At 35.0% G+C, this 20,570-nt stretch overlaps 1 protein-coding gene across 1 annotated transcript in view; it reads left to right on the forward strand.

Annotated features, from left to right (window-relative positions):
- The window catches only part of LOC112517207 (dynamin-2A-like), a 47,848-nt gene continuing 27,278 nt past the window's right edge, over positions 1-20,570 (forward strand). The window contains exons 1-10 of the mRNA XM_025124568.1: positions 1-397; positions 5,717-5,767; positions 5,994-6,114; positions 6,253-6,342; positions 12,602-12,663; positions 12,813-12,927; positions 13,062-13,395; positions 14,082-14,229; positions 15,749-15,850; positions 15,927-16,046. Of these exons, the coding sequence (XP_024980336.1) occupies positions 251-397; positions 5,717-5,767; positions 5,994-6,114; positions 6,253-6,342; positions 12,602-12,663; positions 12,813-12,927; positions 13,062-13,395; positions 14,082-14,229; positions 15,749-15,850; positions 15,927-16,046 (1,290 nt within the window). The 5' untranslated portion in view covers positions 1-250. The remainder of the gene's footprint in view (positions 398-5,716; positions 5,768-5,993; positions 6,115-6,252; positions 6,343-12,601; positions 12,664-12,812; positions 12,928-13,061; positions 13,396-14,081; positions 14,230-15,748; positions 15,851-15,926; positions 16,047-20,570) is intronic.

A 20,570-nucleotide genomic window follows, 5' to 3' on the forward strand; every position in this document is an offset into this window, starting at 1 on the left:
TTGATATTGTTTTTCAAATCTTAATCCTTGTTTCCTGGAGAAACGCTCAAGATTTCATCATCTCTCACTTTATCCATCATCCTTTTCATCAAAGTTTGTAGGGATTTTCTTTTCATTTGATCTTCAGTTTTTTGTTTCCTTCACAGCTCCTTTAGATTCTGTGTGTTTATCTTCAGGCATTACTCGATCTGTGTTTTGCTTGGCTTCAATCTCTTCCCATTTTTAGCCTTTTTGAGTTGCCAGATCAAAAATGGAAGCGATCGAAGAATTGGTTCAACTTTCGGATTCTATGCGGCAGGCTACGGCTGTGCTTAACGACGAAGATATTGATGAAAACTCATCGTCATCGTCAAAACGCCGTTCCACATTTCTAAACGTTGTTGCTCTTGGCAATACTGTAAGTTCGTTTGATGTGTAATTATTTGATTGAATTGGATAACTTGTTTGATTTAGAGGATGAATCTCTTGATCTGATTGTGTTGCGATCCCTAATTTTAGTGCATCTTCTTAATGTAATGGGGAATGACTTCGTATCAGTGGATTGGAGTTGTATTTAGTGTTTAGCATATTGGTTCTTCAAAATTATTTATTACTACAAAATTAGTAATAGTACCTGCTGCCTGACCCCTAATATGTTGTTACAGTATAAATTTGTACCCTTTTTTTACGATTTTAAGCTTCAACCGGAAAGTTCTAGGATCTTCTCTTTAGATGGGAATACCTTGTTTTCTATTGCCATGCATCTGTGCTGTTTGAAATTGGTGTAGTTTGAGAAACCATATAGAAGCCGTGTTCAAGTATTTCTGTTCATGAGGCTATTATCTCTTTGAGTCTGTGGCGACAAAGATTGATATGATTTAAAGTTTATGTTAAGGCGGACTAATAACTTTGACACTGCTACACACTTGTCTTTATCAAGGGAATCAAGTATGAATCTACTATGTGAGATGGGTCATGAGTGGGTATTAAACGTTCATAAGAGTAGTGTCTCATGAATCACGTAGTGGTCAACTTGTACAATAAGGTTTTCATTGGAGACGAAGGAACTTGATCCAGTGCGGTCATATAACAGACTTGTCCTGAAGCTTCAGTTATTGATGCACATCTAGTTTGATGATGGATTTATTAAACATTAAAAGTGAATAGGTAGTTTTTGTACGTTTTGCATGGGACAGGAAGAGAACGGAAAGTGCTAAAAGTGTGTGGATGTTTATGGCCCTTAGATTTAGGCACAATAGATCTATTTCCAGGTTTCTCTTTTCAACGATGTTGAGGATGTAAATCTATGATTGTATGTAGTTTCCTTCTCCCCGAAATTCTGTTTATAATCAGGCATTAGTTGTCAATTGATTTGGATAACAATCTAAATCGGTAAAATGAGAAAATTAGAGTTGTAACTGGTTATAAGCTTTCCATTTCATGGATATAGAAGATTGCAAACCAATGGGAAAATATAGACAAAAATATACAGTATTGTATCTGTCACTCTGCAACTTTGCTCCCATTCCCGTATCTTGTCAAAGCTGAGTTTTTTCTCAAGTAAAATCTACTTTTTAGATCATTATTATGTCATAAATCACTCCCCAACCAATACACTTACATTGACCTTTATCTACGAGCCATCTCACCCTAAAATCCATCAAATTACCAATCAAGCTGAATGACTTGTGTCGATGTCAATCTGTATGTATTACAGTTGAGAGAAACGAGTGAGGAATGAATTTTCTTATATAACAATATATTGAATACATCAGCTATTTATACTTGCAACAAAGAGAATTACCCAACTAAAACCTTCTAACAACCGAACAACCAATTAACTAACTACAAAAGAGATTATACTAAAATACCCTTCTCCATTTTAGCCTTAATTGCATTAGTATGCATGTACCCATGGGGACAAGGAAAGATGGGTATTGTACGGCTGACACATAGGAGTCAGACATTACAGATCCTCTACATGCAGTCTGGCTGTCTGGGATGTTGAAAATGACATGGTGATAGCATTGCTCATGAAATCCGTGGAGGAGAATATTAGCTCCAACTAGATGTATTACCCAATGGCCAAACAATTGGGATAATGTAATCTGATGTTTGATAATAGGTAAACAATCTCAAATGTTTGAAATAAACTTGTAACATGGTGAAATCATACAGGGAGATGAATCTATTTACTCAAGTATCTTGGAATATATAACACCCTTTAAACATTTCTTAGAAATCTGTTTCAGCCTCTAAATTATTTTGATTTACTGGTTAAGATTTTTGGATCCGTTGTTTTTTTATCACATTCCTAGTCAGCTCAGGTAAAAAACTAGGTCTTAGAGCTGAAATATTATGTTATTGTTGGTTATCCTTAAATCACAAGGGATATAGATGTTATAATACAATATAAAAATATATTTCATAAGTTTGGATGTAACCTATCTAGAGACAAGACCCTATTTTTCAGGAGATTATCTTCATGGGAAACATAGAAGGAAGAATTTTTTTAGACCTTCTATTGATCCTATGCCCTAACACAATCTTGGAAGTCTTCAATCCACTTACATAGGAAATACATCAAGAAAGTTGTCCTACTATATATATTTCACAAGTAGAGGAAGAAAAAGTAAACTAAACTATGAGCGTCATGCTTATATGAAGTGAGGGACAAAAAAGGTAGGGAAGAGGATGATATATCTGACATTTGAACACTAATTCATTCAGAAATTTCAAGCAATGAGATTTTGGAAACTCAAGGTAACCCCATTTCAACTGTATTGCCTAGCAACCAGAGTACACTTTTTGTTTCTGGTCTTGATGTTCTAATAGATATTAGAAAAGAGACAAGAACATGTATTCATCATCCATTGCTAAATAATTAGTTGCCAAAACATCCCAAAATCATAAAGCTTATGTCTCCAGGATTTCAAATCTGATTATGCCTAGAAATAATAAGGAAGCCCTAGATGACTCAAATTGGAAATTAGCGAGAAGAGATGAATTCTTTTAACAAAAATGGTACTTGGGAGATTGTAGATCTGCCGGATGGTAAGAAAGGTGTGGGTTGTAAGGTAAATGGAATATTGATGATAGCATTAAGAGGTATAATTCAAGACTTGTGGCCAGATGTTTCACACAAACCAATGGGATAAATTATCAAGAGACATTTACCCCTGTGGCAAGAATAAACTCTATTGAGTCTAACTATATATTTGTGAACTTTGATTGAAAATTACGTATGCTTTTCTCCGATGAAGAAGTCTATGAATCTATCAGATGGTTTTGAAGGAAATATTGACGGTAAGAAAGTCTATGTGTGGCCTGAAACGTTCTCCTAGAACTTGGTTTGAACTCTATGGGAAGACAGTTGAAGGTCTGGGTTATGCTAAAAGGTAGCCAGATCACCCCGTGCTTTACTAACACTCCACTCCACTCCACTAATGGAAGAAAATCCATTTTGATTTATATGTGGAAGCAATTATTCAAACAGGAGATGACATTGAACAGATTGGAAATTTAGAAACCAAACTTGCAAAGATATTTGAAATCAAAGATCTAGACTCTAAGTATCTCCTCAGAGTGACATTTTCTTAATCACTAGAGGGAATATTTGTTAATCAATGTAAATATGTACTTGATTTATTTGGTGAAACATGGCTGCTTGGATGTAAGGTAGTTGAAACCCCAGTAAAGCCTTACAAAAATCTTTAACAAGCCAAGTTTGAATACTAATCTATGTATCTCCCAAGCCAATACTTTTAAAAAAACTAATTTACTTATTTCGCATTGTCCATAATACCATTTGCAATTCGTGTTGTAAGCCAATTGATGATTCAGTTGGACGAGCATTTTGAAGCTGCAAATAGAATTTTGAGGTATGTAAATGGGGCTATAAAAGGTGACTGTTGTGCAAGAAATGAAAGGACATGCATGTTAAAAGTTTACACTGATGCTGACTGAGCAGGAGGATTATGTAAATGGAAGATCATCTTTGTAGTTATTGCACATTTATTGGAGAAAACTTAGTGACTTGGCAGAGCAAGCAACAAAGTGTTATTGCTAGAACCAATGTTGAAGCAAAGTTCAGATTAGTTTCAGATGGAATGTGTGACGTATTGTGTACCGAGAGGTTATTGGAGGAATCAAAGATTTCAAACCCTTCATTGTGACAAGAAGACAACAATTTCAGTTGCTCACAGTCCAGATCTTCATGACAAAACAAAACATTTGGAGGTAGATGAACATTTCATCAAAGAAAGACTGAGATGGAATTGATAAGCATGCTATACATTTCTATGGTAGAACAAGTTGTGGATATACTCACTAAAGGATTAGCAAAGAAGCGATTTCATTAATTGACTGTCAAGTTGGCAATGGAAGATATCTACAAACTAGCTTGAGGGGGTAGGGGTGACTGGTGAGAATGTTGTAATTTGAAATTGATTGTCGACTGATTTGGAAAATAGTGTAAATCAGTGAAGTAAGAAAACGAGGATTGTAATTAGTTAGAAATTTCCTGTTTTTGCATATGTTCTTCCCTACAAGAGGATGTAAACTAGTAGGAAAATCTGAACAGGAAATATATCGTATTGTTTCTGTCATCCCTTCAAAGTATTCATTGCTAAATTTCCTATTTTTGTGTATGTTCTTCCCTATAAGAAGATGTAAACTAGTAGGATAATTTAGACAGGAAATATATGGTATTCTTTCTCTCATCCCTTCGAGGTATTCATTGCTGATTCTCATTGTATAGTGTGCACCCTTGGTATCTTTCTATGATATTGTCACCATGACGTGCTAGTGTTTTCTTTCACTTTTTTTCGCTTCTTGTTACAAAATACAACTACTGCCACCACAATTTCATGCATCTGTTTTGACAATGATTGCTGAATATTGGTACTGCATGCCATTGCTAAGCCATGACCTTTCGACCTTCATCTAAGAGTTGGAGGAAATGTTTTGGAACTTCATCACATTGTCATGCTCGCTAGATCTGTTTTCTTTCTTTTCCGAAAACCATTGCTTGTTTACCCGAATACCAAGTTCTGGTGTTATCTTACCTAAACTTTTTACAAACAGAAAATTGATAACAAAGCAAATTCAACATAGATCTTCCAGTAAATCAGCATCAAGTCTTGTATAGTTGCCAAATGACGGTTCATGGCTCTACTTCCTGTACCTTTTCTCACTGAACTCTTTTAAAATCATACTTGTGCTTCACCAAAAGAGGTAGGGGAAAATTTCAGGCTTCATGGTTCAGGAAGTGTTTTTGATACACTAAGGAAATCAATTGGAACACAGTTTGTAGTCGGAAGCTTTCAATTGACTGTAGTAGGAAACGAACAGAAGGAATTACAGAATCGAATCCAGCAATTCGAGAAGCAGGGTCTCCACCGGTTCACGCTACAAAATTGGTTATAATCAAGATGCCCATTCACCTGGCACGTAACAATTGTTTATATTCTCTCCCTCTCCCTTACACTCTAGTGCGTAACAAAATCCCAAACAAACTGAAAACTCTGTTTTCCCCAAAATAGCCTTCATACCCACCACGAATTACCAAAGTAGCCTATTTGTGGTTCCTCCTCACATAAGTGAACCTCAGTGCTGGCTTATCAGTTTTGCTTTTGTGTTGTTTTTGTCTTTTATTTTTTGGCCTCGTTATCATCAGACTCGTTCCTTCAGTTGGAGCATGGTACAAGTTTCTAATCATGGACTACAACTTGCTCAGAGTGCAGGTAAATCATCAGTATTGAACAGTTTGATTGGACATCCTGCTCTGGTAAGAGATTCATTTTTTTACTTTTCATTAGGGTCTCAGTAGTAACTTACAGTATATGTATTTTTGTAAACAGTATGGTTTACACCCACATCATAATATATGAGCAATCTAGAGATACAGAACAGCCGCTGACTGGTGTACGCAGCGAATGGCATTTTCTATTTTTCATTTGAGGATTTAGAAAGAGGTAGTTTGAATTCCTTATATTTGGCCTTTCCTTGTGCAGCCTACTGGTGAAGGTGGTGCAACTCGTGCACCTATATGCATAGACTTAAAGAGGGATGGTAACTTAAGCAGCAAATCAATTATATTGCAAATTGATAGTAAATCTCAGCCTGTGTCTGCAAGTGAGTCCTCATATGATACTTAAGTCCATTGGTTATTCATACCAAAGGAATCTTATGCATATTAAATGTTCCTTCAAATTTGTGGATTGATGTTCTAATGATATTGATTGTGTTTGCCCTTCTTTTGTATAATAATAGGTGCTCTTCGGCATTCTTTACAGGATAAACTTAGTAAAATGTCAAGCAAGAGTCGTGATGAAATATATTTGAAACTTAAAACGAGTACAGGTGAGTCTGGATGCATTATTTCTAAAAATAGCAATCTTTCTAACACTTGCCTTGCTTTGAATTATACCTTGTCAATTTCATGGAGGCATAAAAAACAACCTTCCTTGCTATTTCTTTTCTTTTATATATTACTATGTGCCTATTTTTTCTTTCTATGCTGTTTACTGTTAACTAACCTTGGTTCTTCTATCCTTTTTGCTTACACTTTTGCACGAGGGTCTTCACATAAACAACGGCTCTACCCTTTAGGGTAGAGTCTTCATACATCCCACCACCCAGACCCTACTTTTGAGTGGGATATACCAAGTTCATTTGGTTTGGTTTATAAGAAAAACTTCCTATGGTTGGTAGATGATGACACTCTTATAGAGATCTTATAGCCTCAATGGGAAAATAAAGTGGAGAGCAAAGGTTCCTTTTTTTGAGGATACTCCCTAGAATTATCATGCATCTAACAATATTTATGGTATTGTGGTTCCTTGAACATAATTAGATTTTACATTGCATTGTATGACCTTTAGTGTCTTGAAGTAAATGAAATGACTCCTAAGACACGATCCCTTGTAGTCGGTCTGTTCATATATAGAAGTTGAAAGGTTGGTATTTGAATATGTAAACTTGGTATGTGATGGATACCCACAATTTTGCTCGATTTATGGGGAATTATGAGCATAGTCTTTGTTCCTTACAGTAATATAATATCCGAGGAAATTTTTGCAACATTGGTTGCTGTCTGGTACAGTTCTGTGAACAAGGAATCTGGAAGTCGAAATTAAGAGATTTTTTAAAAGAAAGAGAAGGAGAAGAAGTAAGATGGATATAAGAAAAGAGGTGCAACATGAAATAGAAGCATAAGATAAAACTGGAAATGGTACTTATTGGTCTTTGATATTGTGTGATAACTTGAATTAAGTTATGTTATGAAACTTCCTATGGATCTCTCTACCCTCAAGTTTCTTGCGATCTAAACAGCTAATCATGGCACTAATGGCGGTATAGTGTTGTTATATCAGTTTTGCCTACTACAAAATTTTCATTTAATGGCATCGTGTTACCACTCAGAGGGTCACGAATTTCCGCATTGCACTGCTTTTTGTATATGAAATTGCTTTATGAAATATACAATTTTTGCGCTTTTTAGTGGTTTTAGTCGGGTTTCGATTTGGATTATTGGGGCTTCAATAATCGACTTGTATTTGGTGGCCCATTAAATAAAGTGAACATTAAAGATTAAATGGGCTTTGATCGTCTATTCTTTGTACTTGCTTCATTAGACTTTCTTTCTTCATTTACCTCCTTTTTTCAGGCTTCCTTGTCGTCTTTCTTCATCAACCAGAAAGTCATAAACCATATAAGCTTATAGAAAACTTAGGTTCCTTTTTTCTAATGCTTTATACTTTAGTACTCTATGTAGTTTTGTTAATGGTTAATATTGAACATAATAGAAGCAAAGTCATATACACTGATCTTAGTATTTGAGCTCCAATAGAAACCAACGTGACCTGACATACTTACACTTTTTGTGCTTCCATTTGGCAATATTAAATGCCTACTAGCTTACGTATGATGCATATAAGGTGTCTCCTTCCTAAATATATGATCTCGACTTGTACAACCTTTTGTTTGAATACATATAGATAAGTTTGTTTGATGACTAGGGTCAAAAGTAGAACCTTTTAAACTAAAACCTATATAAAAGTTTGCCAAGTACTTACACCAATAGATTCTAATTTTTTAGTACTAACAATTTATAAAGCATAAGATTAGGACAATACATATTTAACTCATTCATGTGAACCATTATTGCTACATGAAAGAAGTGTCATCCTAACAAGCATGCAAGGTGATCTCTGAAAGTGTCCACTACTCCGATCATTACTACTACAGTTAACGCATGTACACAAGTGCATCAAGGGAGATATGGCATGGGAACGGGAAGTGCAGAAAGATCCCACTAAAAAGGCTAATATTTGATGCACAAAATGTGGTAAGAAGGCACGCGGATGGATCACTAGATTGAAGCAACATCTTACTCAACAGGAGGACAAAGTACACGGTTGTCCTAAAATGAATACAAGGATTATATTGAGAGTTCTTGCGGTGATGAATGAAAAAGATAACAAAGAAAAAGGAAGTTGAAAATTCTTTAGAGACATACAAATGACCCTGTTGAAGAAGATGACATACAAATTATTGATGATGAAGATTATAACAATGTGGAGCTGGACAGTCATCATGCACTAAGAAAAGAAAAGTTGCTAGCAATACCCCTGGTCCTCTTGATACCATATTGAAGCCTGATTATGGAAAAATAAAACTAATAACGTTCGATAGAATGACCCAATCAAGGAGAAGTTGTAAATGAGCGCTTGGAATCTTTTTTCTGATTTAGGCATATTAGGTTGGGTTACCCTTTAATGCCGTACGCAATGAGAATGTCCAAGATGTAATCAATGCAATTGGAGACTATCGAAGGGGTATGCCTGCTTCAAGTTATCACAACATTTGTATAACTTTGATGAATGATTTACTAGGGGATTCTCAACAGTTTGTGGATTCCTTTAGGCCGCATCGGAAGAAATACCAATGTACTATTATATCCTAGTTTTGGACAAACATGAGAGGCCGATGCTTAATCAACTTTAGTAAGTTGTCTTCTCGGGGAATGTTCTTTTTCCTGACATCAATTGATGCATGAGAGCATGTGAAGGATGCCCAACTAAATGTGAAAATGATCAATGAAGTGTTCTGGTGAGAAGCTGCAACACATTGTGTGTCTCACATTAGGAGATATTGGTGAGAAGGTACCTAAGATAAAAACGTGTTTTGGCTGAAGCAAGAGGTGTTGTCATTTACATCTATAACCATGTAGGATTCTCAACATGCTGCAGAAGATGACCAAAGAATATGGGGTTGCACATCACAACACAATTTTATACCATTAAGAGCATTTTCGAGAATTAGCATTCCTTCCGATTCTAGTATATTTTTGAACAATCGACTACGAGTGAATTTTCAAATAAGCCATGCGGAGAGTGCATTGAGAGATCAATTGCAGAAACTGAATTTTGGGGCATTATCTTTTATGCTAGTCAAGTATTGGCATCTCTAGTGGATGTGGTTAGTGAATTCCTTTGGCCCTTTTTTATTTTTTTAATTATCACAAACTATTCCACTTGGATGTTATAAAAAACCACTTGTTATACCATTTTTAATTAAACCATGCTTTTTATGATTAGTTCTATTTTATTAATCAATTTGTGCACTTGCTCCTCAAATTTTCTGGGTCCGATTACACACACATATATATGTATGTAATATTCTAAAAAATTATCTTAGTCAAAATCTAAAATAGTGGCGAAGATCGTGATTTGATATAGTGGTTATTACGATGGTAAATTGGTGGTACAGTAGATGAAAAATAGTGGTTCATAAAATAGATAGAATTATATATATAGGGGGAGGATCCTTCAAGAAGCAAATGAATTTGCGAGAAGGAACTTAAGCTACATATATCTTATTTAATAAATGGATTATATAAAACATTATTAAATAGAATTATAAAAGATATTATTTAATTTTGTATATAGAATTATCTGTAACCATGGGAACAATTCTAATAAATCAGGATTGAGTTTGTTTTCCAAGCAGATTTCTAATAATCCCTGATAAAACGATTTCATCACGACGATAAATCTGTAACAATTTGATTATAGGTTTTTATCGCATATGATAATTTGTTCGATGGTCATATCAATCATATGTCATCATAATTTAGATGTTTTTGTTAATCATATGTGATAATTTACATTTACATTTATAGATCTTATTCTGATGTAAATAGTACCACATGCTATAATACATCACTCTTACTTACACGCATATTGTCACATGTGATGATACGTAATTATACTCAAATGTATATTATCACATGTGATATATACAAAAATTCACATAGTGGATCATATGTTAAACGTAACTAATCATAATTCAAAACGTGGATCCAAAAAATAGAGAAAAAATAGTGAAAAAGATAATGGATTGATTGTTTTTATCATATGTGATATTTGAAGAAAATTGTGAAAAAACTATTATAAAAACTGTATCTAAAAAATAGTGATTGAATTTTTTTAATAATTAATTAAAATAAAAAAATAGATTTAAATTAGTAATCATCCTAATTTAAAATATAATTATTTTAATCTTTAAAATTATTTTTCATTTTTTATTTATGGTAATTTTCAGTAGATTATATGGTTTACATTGGTTCTTGCCTTCTCGTAAATTGATAGTCCTCTCTTTTGAATCTGATCCTATATGTATATACATATGCGCGCGCACACACACAAAAAAAAAAATATATATATATATGTATAACTTAAGAAACATATATTCAATAACAATAAAATTTCAACATCAAAATATTAAGTTTTACACTAACATAGGAGTTTGTAAAGTTGATGAAGGAACTAATTGCAGTCTCGAGGTTGAATCAGTATCATATTCACTTCTTCACCTAGGATAACTTACGAAGTTGAGCAATACTGTATTTGATACAAATAAAGGAGATTCTTTGATTATGATATGATGGCTGTAACAGCCCGTCTGAACTGAATAACCAGAACATACGAGTTGTTAAATATTAATAAAACAAAAAACAAGAGGCTGTAAAATACAAGAGCTAAAAACAAAAACGGGGTGTTAGTGGGAGGTGATGAGGTGTTTGGGAGGAGGCCACGTCAAGTGATGGTCACTTAGTTTCACCCCCCTCAGCTCTCGATTCCATATGTTGTCCACAAGCTATAATAACTTGTCCTCTCGATAATCATTTCACTTGCCGGTAGGTGGTTCTGAAGCAGCTCGTCAAATGTTCAGGAACACCTATCAAGGATCTCAATAATTCACGTAATCCCATGATGCCTAATTCTTTACTTCCATTTATGATAATCACGTAGCCAACATCCTTTCAAGAATGAAGTAACCCTTATGCAACCATGAATATGTGTTTACTATATCATGTTTTTCATGCTCAAGAGATGATATGTTTTCCTAGCATTTACTAACTTGAAATCCATAAATGTGTAATTCATTTAGTAACTAACATATCATTAAGTTTACTTTCTTGCATATATCTCCATTATGCTTACTTTCTTGCATATAAATTCATGATGTAAGATTATTAATACATAAAACCTAAGCATGAATCATAAGCCATAAGAGCATTTCCAATGGAGATTCTTATAAGAACCCACTTTTTGTACTTTTGTTTGTCACATCATTTCCACCTCACCAAATTAAGAACCTATATAAAACTTCACAATGGTAGTTCCTAACTTCTTATAAGAACCCATTTTGTGGGTTCCATGTATTTTTTCAACATCAATAATAATTATAAAGTAAGTAAAATATATAATAATAAAAAAACAAAAAAGTCACTTCACACCAAGTTCAAGGTAAGAACCAAGGTTCTTGTACAAGAACTCAAAGGAGATGTTACACTTTTTGCTTGTAAGAACCTTGCATTGGAGATCTCTAACTTATGCTTTATAAAATAAATACATAATGTGTATCACATTGAAAGCAAGATCTTGTAAAATTAAGTTTGGAAAACTGAATGCAACTGAGTTTGATCTTCCTGGTGTCTAAAAGGCTGTACTCTCTGTTTCTCCTATTCTCCTTGCAACTGAGTTTGCTTCATTTTCTTGTAACCACATATTTACATATAACTATAACAATGTAATTTATACGTAATGCAATGTATTTACAGTTCTGAATAGTTATTGTTTGGTTTCATCAAATAAACTCCAACTTATAACATCCAATGGTTTATTTAGGAGATATTTTATCAAATATGAATGTGTCATAACACTTCAACTTTAGATTTGAAAGTTGATGCATATTTGTTAACCAGTTAGGAAATTAATTGCACCGTTTTATATCGTTTTGTTATAAAGTAAGCTGTGTATTATTTCCTTTGGACTCGATACTAACTGCAAGTGTAGAATTCTTATAATGCACTTACGGTAAAGGTTCTATAAATACCGGACTCTATCGATTGAACTTCTTATTCACTAAACACACTTACGGTTCTTTATCATAATAACATCTAGGCCTGAAAATGGGTTGTTACAAACTCCATGTTATTAACTACTCCCCTCCCTTTTCTTAGCTTTATATGTTTACATGCTGACATTTGCTTTGGTTTTCATTAATTTCTCCTTTCTATCCTTCGCTAATTTTTAGTTTTATATTTTTATAGCTCCTCCTTTCAAATTGGTTGATTTGCCTGGAGTGGATAAAGGAAATCTTGATGATTCGTTGGTGAGTTGCTCTCATTTTGATTATTTTGGTGTCATTTTTGCTCTGTATCCTATGAAGATCACAGTTATTTTTTGTAACCCTGATTGATTGGGATGAAAGGCTTGTTGTTGCTTCATGGATAGGGATCTTATAACCTAATGTTCTTGCAGAGGGAATATGCTCAACACAATGATGCAATTCTTCTTGTTGTTATACCAGCTTCTCAGGCACCGGAAATTTCCTCTGCTAGAGCCCTCAGAATTGCAAAGGAATATGATAGAGAATGTGGGATCTGTGTCCCTTGATTTTGATAACATTTTTTGTCATATACTAGCTTAGTACTTTCTATTTTTGTTTTAGTTATTCTTTTTACAATTATTAAAATCTTGAGTTGTAAATATGATTTTGCCCTACTGTAGCTACAAGAACTATTGGCGTCATCAGTAAAATAGATCAAGTGTCATCAGATCCAAAAGTTCTTGCTGCCACTCAAGCACTTCTCTTGGGTCAAGGACCACAAAGTACAATTGATATCCCGTGGGTTGCTCTAATTGGTCAATCAGTTTCCATCGCTTCAGCAAAATCGGGATCTGATAACTCATTAGAAAATTCATGGCAAGCTGAAAGTGAAAGTTTAAAATCTATATTGACAGGTGCTCCTCAGAGTAAGCTTGGTAGATTAGCCTTGTTAGCAACCCTTGCTGATCAAATCCGTAGGCGAATGAAGATCAGGCTTCCAAGTCTTCTATCAGGGTAAGATTGATCATTTAGCTATTTGTATTTTAATTCTTTTTGTAGAATCTAAACACTACAGTTTTCCTGCAAAGTTTGTCTATAGAAACCATTCATGTGTTTCCTATGTGTATATATCCACTAAGTTGATACTTTCTTGTGTTGTTATCATGAAACATTGCGGTGACCTTTAGTTAAATTATAATAGTCAAGGTGCTAAACATTTGTCGGTAATTTCTACTCCATTCACGAAAAAGATCAACCACATTGTGTTTTCCTTATTGATTTATTTATTTAACCACAAGGGTTGTGGCGTAGTGATTGAGGTCCTGAGGATCCTGCCCAGGCTTCGAGTCCAGACGTACACAACAATTATGGCCACCGAGTTTTTCAGGGCTGATTTCTTGCAATCAAAATTTGCCTCAATTATGCCTGGGACACCCTTCTAAAAAGAAAACATGTCTTTTGACCGTATGTACCCCCCAAATGGCAACTGAATGCAATCTGATGTTAATTTGAGGTAGAAAGAACTTTAACTTCTTACTTGTGTTGGTTTTCAATCTGTTTGTATGGATAGCCCTCCTTTCACAATACATATCTCTTTTAGTGAAGAGTGAACATGTTAATGAGACTTGAACTAAATGTTGATCGCCTTTCTAAGGAAAAGAAAAATTGCTGATGTATTTCAATTTCTAAAACTTGTGCAGGCTTCAAGGTAAGTCTCAAAGTGTGCAGGATGAGTTGGTAAGGCTTGGAGAATCAATGGTCAGTAGTTCTGAAGGTACAAGGGCCTTGGCTTTGGAGCTTTGCCGTGAATTTGAGGACAAGTTTCTTCAACATATTATAACTGGGGAGGTGAGAACTCGGGGAAAAGAATGAAAGAACTAGGAGTTATACATGCATAGTGTGAATAACATAACATTAGGAGTTTTGGTAGCTTTGATTTTTATTATCTGCAGTGCATCAACTGCAGAAAGGTTTCCATGCCAGGAGGACATGATCTGATGCAAGTTTATTGCCACTTGTTAATTTCGTATATATTACTATTCAAGAGTTCAGTCATCTAGTTAATAAATAATAAGATGACTAACAAAAAAATAAAATTTGATACTTCCCTTGAAATACAGAGATTGTAAATGTTGATGGTATCTCAATCTAGAACCAACAAAGAAATTCCAAATTCTTTTTTTTTTAAAGTAAAGAAATTCCAAATTCTTGCTTGCTTGTTCTACATGGCAGTAGAATAGAGACTTTTTTTTTTCCCAAAGCACCACTTAGTCATGGAGACGTGTACGCATGAGGCATTGAGAGAAAGATATGGCAAGATATACAGAGAATTATGTACGTTGCAAAGTGGATGTAGTAGTGTCAGTAAATTTTTTGGTCGATTCATACATGCACACAAGTCTTCACCATTAAGTGTAATCGTGCTTTATCTTTTGACAAATTATTATTTGTTGTGTACACATTAATTCCTCACACTCTACTTTTTTCTGTTTCTTTTATGTGTCCTTTATTTTGTTCATTTATGATTTTGTTTTCATTTGGCTAGCTTCATATTACCAATAAATCATGATGTGATAGGTTATTTAGTATTTACCATTCAATGTTAATAAAAAACACTTTGTTTCAGCCCCAGTTCTATATAGTCTCTAAGCCATTGAGGATTCTTAATCCTATAACACTTGCTCACTTTGTTTTACTAAACCAAATATTGAGTGCACATTTCCTATTCCTTGGCTTTCTTCATCATCCTAGATTAGTTTTGCTTCATGTGAACTTGTTTTGGTTTGAGGTTTAGCATTCATTTCGAGTTGATGCAACCAAGTGTTTTTCATTCTTTTGGCTTCTTGTAGCACTCAATGCTTGTATGCCATTTTGTTATAGAGTTGGGGTAGACAGGTAGTTTTTATTTAACACTGGTGGTAAGGTTGAGGAAAGCAAATGAAATGTTGTTTAAAGTGGTCTGCCTGTTAAATATAATGTGCTCTATTAGCTCCTGAAATCATTTTACCATGCATATTAAATATTGTGACCTTTCTATGACAGATAACTGGTCGGGTAACAGTTTAAATGTGATGTACTTCAGTTTTCTATGGGAATTTTAATTTCAATCTCTCCTGATCACTAAAACCCCTTTTGGTTCCAGGACTCTAGACTTATTGGTCCAGAGAATGTACCCTCACTTCACCAAACATAATTTATTTTACTTGTTTGGTGACTTTACTTTTGTCGTTGGCTCTGATCACTAAATATCCACTTATCTATGGAAGAACAAGGGTATCATAGTATCATACCACACTTGGTGTTGGTTATATTACAACTTCAATTTTGTATCAAGTTTGCTGATGCTATTAGATGCTAACTTTTTCAGGGTAGTGGCTGGAAAGTAGTTGCAAGTTTCGAGGGGAACTTTCCTAATAGGATCAAGCAGATTCCACTAGATAGACATTTCGACATAAATAACGTTAAGAGGGTATGTTTAACTTCATTGGATTTAGTTCACTCAAAATTCTTCATGTCACTCCGTCATGACTGGAATTGTGTACCAGATTGTGGTAGAAGCAGATGGTTACCAACCTTATCTTATCTCTCCAGAAAAAGGGCTCCGCTCTTTAATAAAAGGTGTATTAGAACTTGCTAAAGAACCATCACTCCTTTGCGCTGATGAGGTAAATGCACACTGTTTTTGTTTCCTTTTCTTCCCTTCATCTTTATTGGCAGGGCATCTTGTTTTTTATTCTGCTGTTCTACATCTTGCCTTACGTTGCATGGAACTTTTGACTTCTGTCATATCTGTATTTTCAAATTTGTTGCACATTAATGAGATATAGATGATACTTTTCGTCTTAAGCTGTCTCTTGCTGGAATTGATTGAGAAACAAACCACATTTGACTTAAATCTATCTCTTGAAATCGATATGCATGCTCACGTGCTGCTCAAGTCATATGTTGTTTGTGTCTCAATCAAAGCACATACTCCTATCAGTTTTCCTTTTGACACCAATGGTGATAAAACCTTTTTGCAATTTCTGATGTTTGCAAAATTTAATGGCTAACTAAATATGGCAACATGAAAATGTTGAAACTAGTTGATTGTAATCATCACGTTATATTGTCCGCTGTTATGGTTGGCTGTAGCTTGTTTAGGCTGCATTTGATACATGGACTGGACATGAAGGAACTTGACTGATTGGACAAGACTAGCTATTTGTGTAGTATTTTTTAAGACGTAGGACATGATAGAACAAGTAAAGTGTTAAATGATTTTATTAAAAACATTTATAAGTATATATATATATATATATCATATTTTTACCATCTCTTTCAACAACATAAGAACATACAAGTTCAAAAAGATATTTTGACGAAGGACAAAATTATCTTTTGGAAAAATAGTCCCACTTCTGTCTATTTTGTCCCACTTAATCCCAACTTCTTCTGTGGGACAAGAAAATGTCAATGCTGTCACACCTTGTCATGTCTCGAACATTTGTTGTGCCAAATGTGGGAAAAATCTTTTTGTCATGTCCATTCTTGTCCCTTCCCATGTAACAAACACAACCTTTTATGACAATACTATGCTTTATTGAGGCCAACAGCCGTTGTTCATAGTTACCGTGCATTTATTGTTTTGCTAGAACATCTTTCACATCAGAAAAAAAGGAGAAAGAAAGCAAAATGAAACAAACATAAGCTTGTGTGTGCATATGCTGGTAAAGAATTAAAATAGAATTAAAGACACATACCTAAAACGAAAAGAAAACAAGAAAAAGGGTCTCCTTAAGGTGCAAAAAGGTAGAACTATGTATTTCATTATGTCTTCAAAAGGAATGTCCATGGAGGAAGCAAAATAGGCTTGGCCAAATATAGGAAATATTAGCAGGTATTGAGGCAAGAGAGTCATAACTAACCGAAGGAGTTGAAATGGAAGCAAGAGTGCACAACAGGTACTTGGCAAGCTGATTCCATCGGACATTGGAATATATCCTTGCAATATATATATATATATATGAATATCTATAGCAATATTGTTGTGAACACCTAAGGGAACAATTCAACATAAATTTGAAGTGCTTCTAAAAATTGCTTAGTTGTTGCTACAAGCTACCAATGTGATTGTTGTTTGGTAGTGTTTGGTGCAAAACCGGATGGGACATGATTGGTCTAATTGTCTATCTTGCGTTTGGTACGACAGAACAAGACGGGACTGCTGTCTGATAAGCTGGACGAGACACAACGAAACTGTAAAAAATGACCGGATCATACCTTAAAATGACATAAACCAACCAAATATTTAAATAATTTTGTTTGTAAAAGGTATTAGAAGTTTTTTATGTTATATTTATAACCATATATACATAATTTGCAATAACAAGCAGTAGTCAAAAACAAATATTACATTTAAAACACTTCAAAACCACATCAACAATAATGGCAATCATAACATCATTGGTGCATTTGCAATGGTGCAGTGCACATTCTTAATAAGAGCATATTGTTCTTAATCCCAAGTTCATAATAACAACATATTGTTCATAACCCAAGTAAAACCCAGAAAAACCAAAGATTAAGCACGAATAACTCTGATTGAGTTAATCGCAATGTCGGAAATTATAAGTCGGACCTAAGTCAAGAACTCGAAGTCAAACTCAAGTTTACACAATCAAGAACTCAAAGTCAGATATAAACTTGAAGTCATAAATTGAGTTTGCACAATCAAGAACTCAAAGTCATATTCAATCGAGATTTAGAGGAACACGAAGTCGGTGAGCGAGAATTAGAGGAACGATGAATTGAGAAATCAAGTTATTGGTGAGTTTCTCTAGAGGAACAACGAAGAACTCGATTTTCGTTCGTAGAATTGGAAGGGGGAGGAATGATGGATGCTTGATTGGGATTTTTGGATAGAATGATGAAAGGGGCTTTAGATTTAAGAGCTTAAGATAGTCATATGAGTTTTTGTCCAACCTTGTTCTTGTTCCATGGCATGCCAAACATGGGACTATTTCTATTGTCCCATCTTGCACACTAACCGGACCCTTAACACTATGATTTCATGTATCTTGTGGGATTGCCTTGTTTTGCATGTTATGCCTAATTAAGATATCTAGATGTAGTGGCATCTGATTTCCCCGTGATTCCACTTCTTTCACTTTTGTGTATATATACTTGTTAAACCAAACCTTTTCGAACCCAATATCTCCTAATCGGAAGTAGGGTTTAGGGGGGTTGCGATGTACATAGATTCTCTACCCCCAAAGAGTATGATGAGTGTTTCCTTGAAGACCCTGACATGCAAAAAAGTTGATCTAAGTTTCAGAAAGCTTGCCAAAATGTTGAATGAATTTGAAGAAATGAACAAGAAAATAAAAGAAGTTGAAGCGAAGAGCTCGAGCCTAGTAAGGAAAAAAGGATCACTTTTGAAAAAAGTAACCAAGACAGTCAAAAGCATGCAAAACACAAAAGAAATAGAAGTAAGCAGAATGGAACATATCCAAGGTATGAAAAACTACACAACCCCTTATATCACAGATAGTATCCTCAGAAATGTCTAAGGCCACCACGTCTATTCGTAGTTACTCATCCCACGTCCTCCTCGACTTGCCCCTCCTAACCCCCCGCCATCATGTTTTCTACCCTCTTCACCAGAGTCGTCCTTTATCTCCCACGAACATGTTCAAACCCACCACTATCTTCTTTCTCTCAATTTATCCATGATAGGTGCAACTTCCAACTCCGCCCGAAAAACCCTTTTGGGTATCTTGTCCAACTTGGTCTGAAGTAGTCTGTTGACACAAAAAGGTCACCTGCAGACTCTTTTTTCGGGATGCAAGAAGTATTACGCTACGTAATATTTCATGGGAGTGGAGAATGAATGTACCAATAGGACTGCATATCAAAACAGAAATTTACAGATAACATAAATTAACTCATAAACAATCTTATCTTAAAAGATCTATCAAAAGGTTATATGTACAATTGACGATCCTAATAAATTATTCTTTTGTTGATGGTGTTCTTCTGATCAATTATCCATATGCATAAAACCTGAGATAAAACTTTTAGCACGGAAAATGAACGTTAATGAATGAATATAATAGAAAAGTGGAGATGGAATTTAGAATAAAAAATAGATAAGCTAACCACCACTTATGAAAATCAATTACCTATTAAAATAGATAAGCACAACACATGTAATGAGTTTAGAAAACCAAATAAACAAATCCATTTTATACAATAAGTTTCAAAATAGAAAACGCTCAAAGCTAAGGTTGCATTTGGTACACAGACCGGACAGGACAGGAGTAATCAGGAGATGACAAGAAAACATGACCGGACTGGATAGGACTAGATATGACAAGTTATTTGTCTAGTGTTTGGCACGTAGGACTGGATTGGACAAGTTGCTCCTAAATGTTGTTCAATGATTTTATATGGTGGGTGGAAAAGAGGCTCTTGATGGTGATTGTGGCGGAGGTGGAGGTGGTCGGTGGTGGTGATAGTGGTGGAGATAGCAGCAGTGGTGGTCGATGGTGGTTGTGGAGGATGTGGAGATCGTCGTGGTGGTTGTGGAGGAGGTAGAGGTGGTAATGAACTGTGGTAGGTAGCCGATGGTGGTGTTGGTGGTTATGGCGATGGTTTTGGTAGGCAATGGTGGTTGCTGAAAGTGGTGGATATGTAGGTGGAGGTGGTAGTTATGGAAGAGGTGGAAGTGGTGGTAGTGAAGGTGGTCTATGATTGTTGACAGTGGTGGTGGCGGCGGCGATGGACGATAGTGACCATTAAACCAAATACCATGTTAGGGTAGATTGGTATTTTTTAGTTCTCTCATCCTTGTCCCATCTGTTCCACTTATTTTGGTGGAACAGAAAAAGCCTTTTTTGTTACATGTTGTCCCACCCAGGTCCTGTCCCATGTCGCACCAAATGGGAATGGTGATTTTTTGTCCTTTACCATGTCATGCAAAACGTGGAACGGTAAACGCAGTTCAAATCTTAAAATATTGAAAATAGAAGGTTTGCTTCTTTAAAAACACAAGTGGACTGGTAGGTACCCTCAAATAAAATAACATGGAACTTGATGAAAAAAGGTAACCTAAAATCCGAATTTTTTTTTTTGAAAGGCAATAATATTAAGAACTGGGAAAAACCCAAAACAATACACCGGAGAGACCCACATTCTGCAAGGGGCAG

Source organism: Cynara cardunculus (assembly GCF_001531365.2).
Source record: "Cynara cardunculus var. scolymus isolate 2C chromosome LG 8, CcrdV1, whole genome shotgun sequence".
Taxonomy (NCBI): domain Eukaryota; kingdom Viridiplantae; phylum Streptophyta; class Magnoliopsida; order Asterales; family Asteraceae; genus Cynara; species Cynara cardunculus.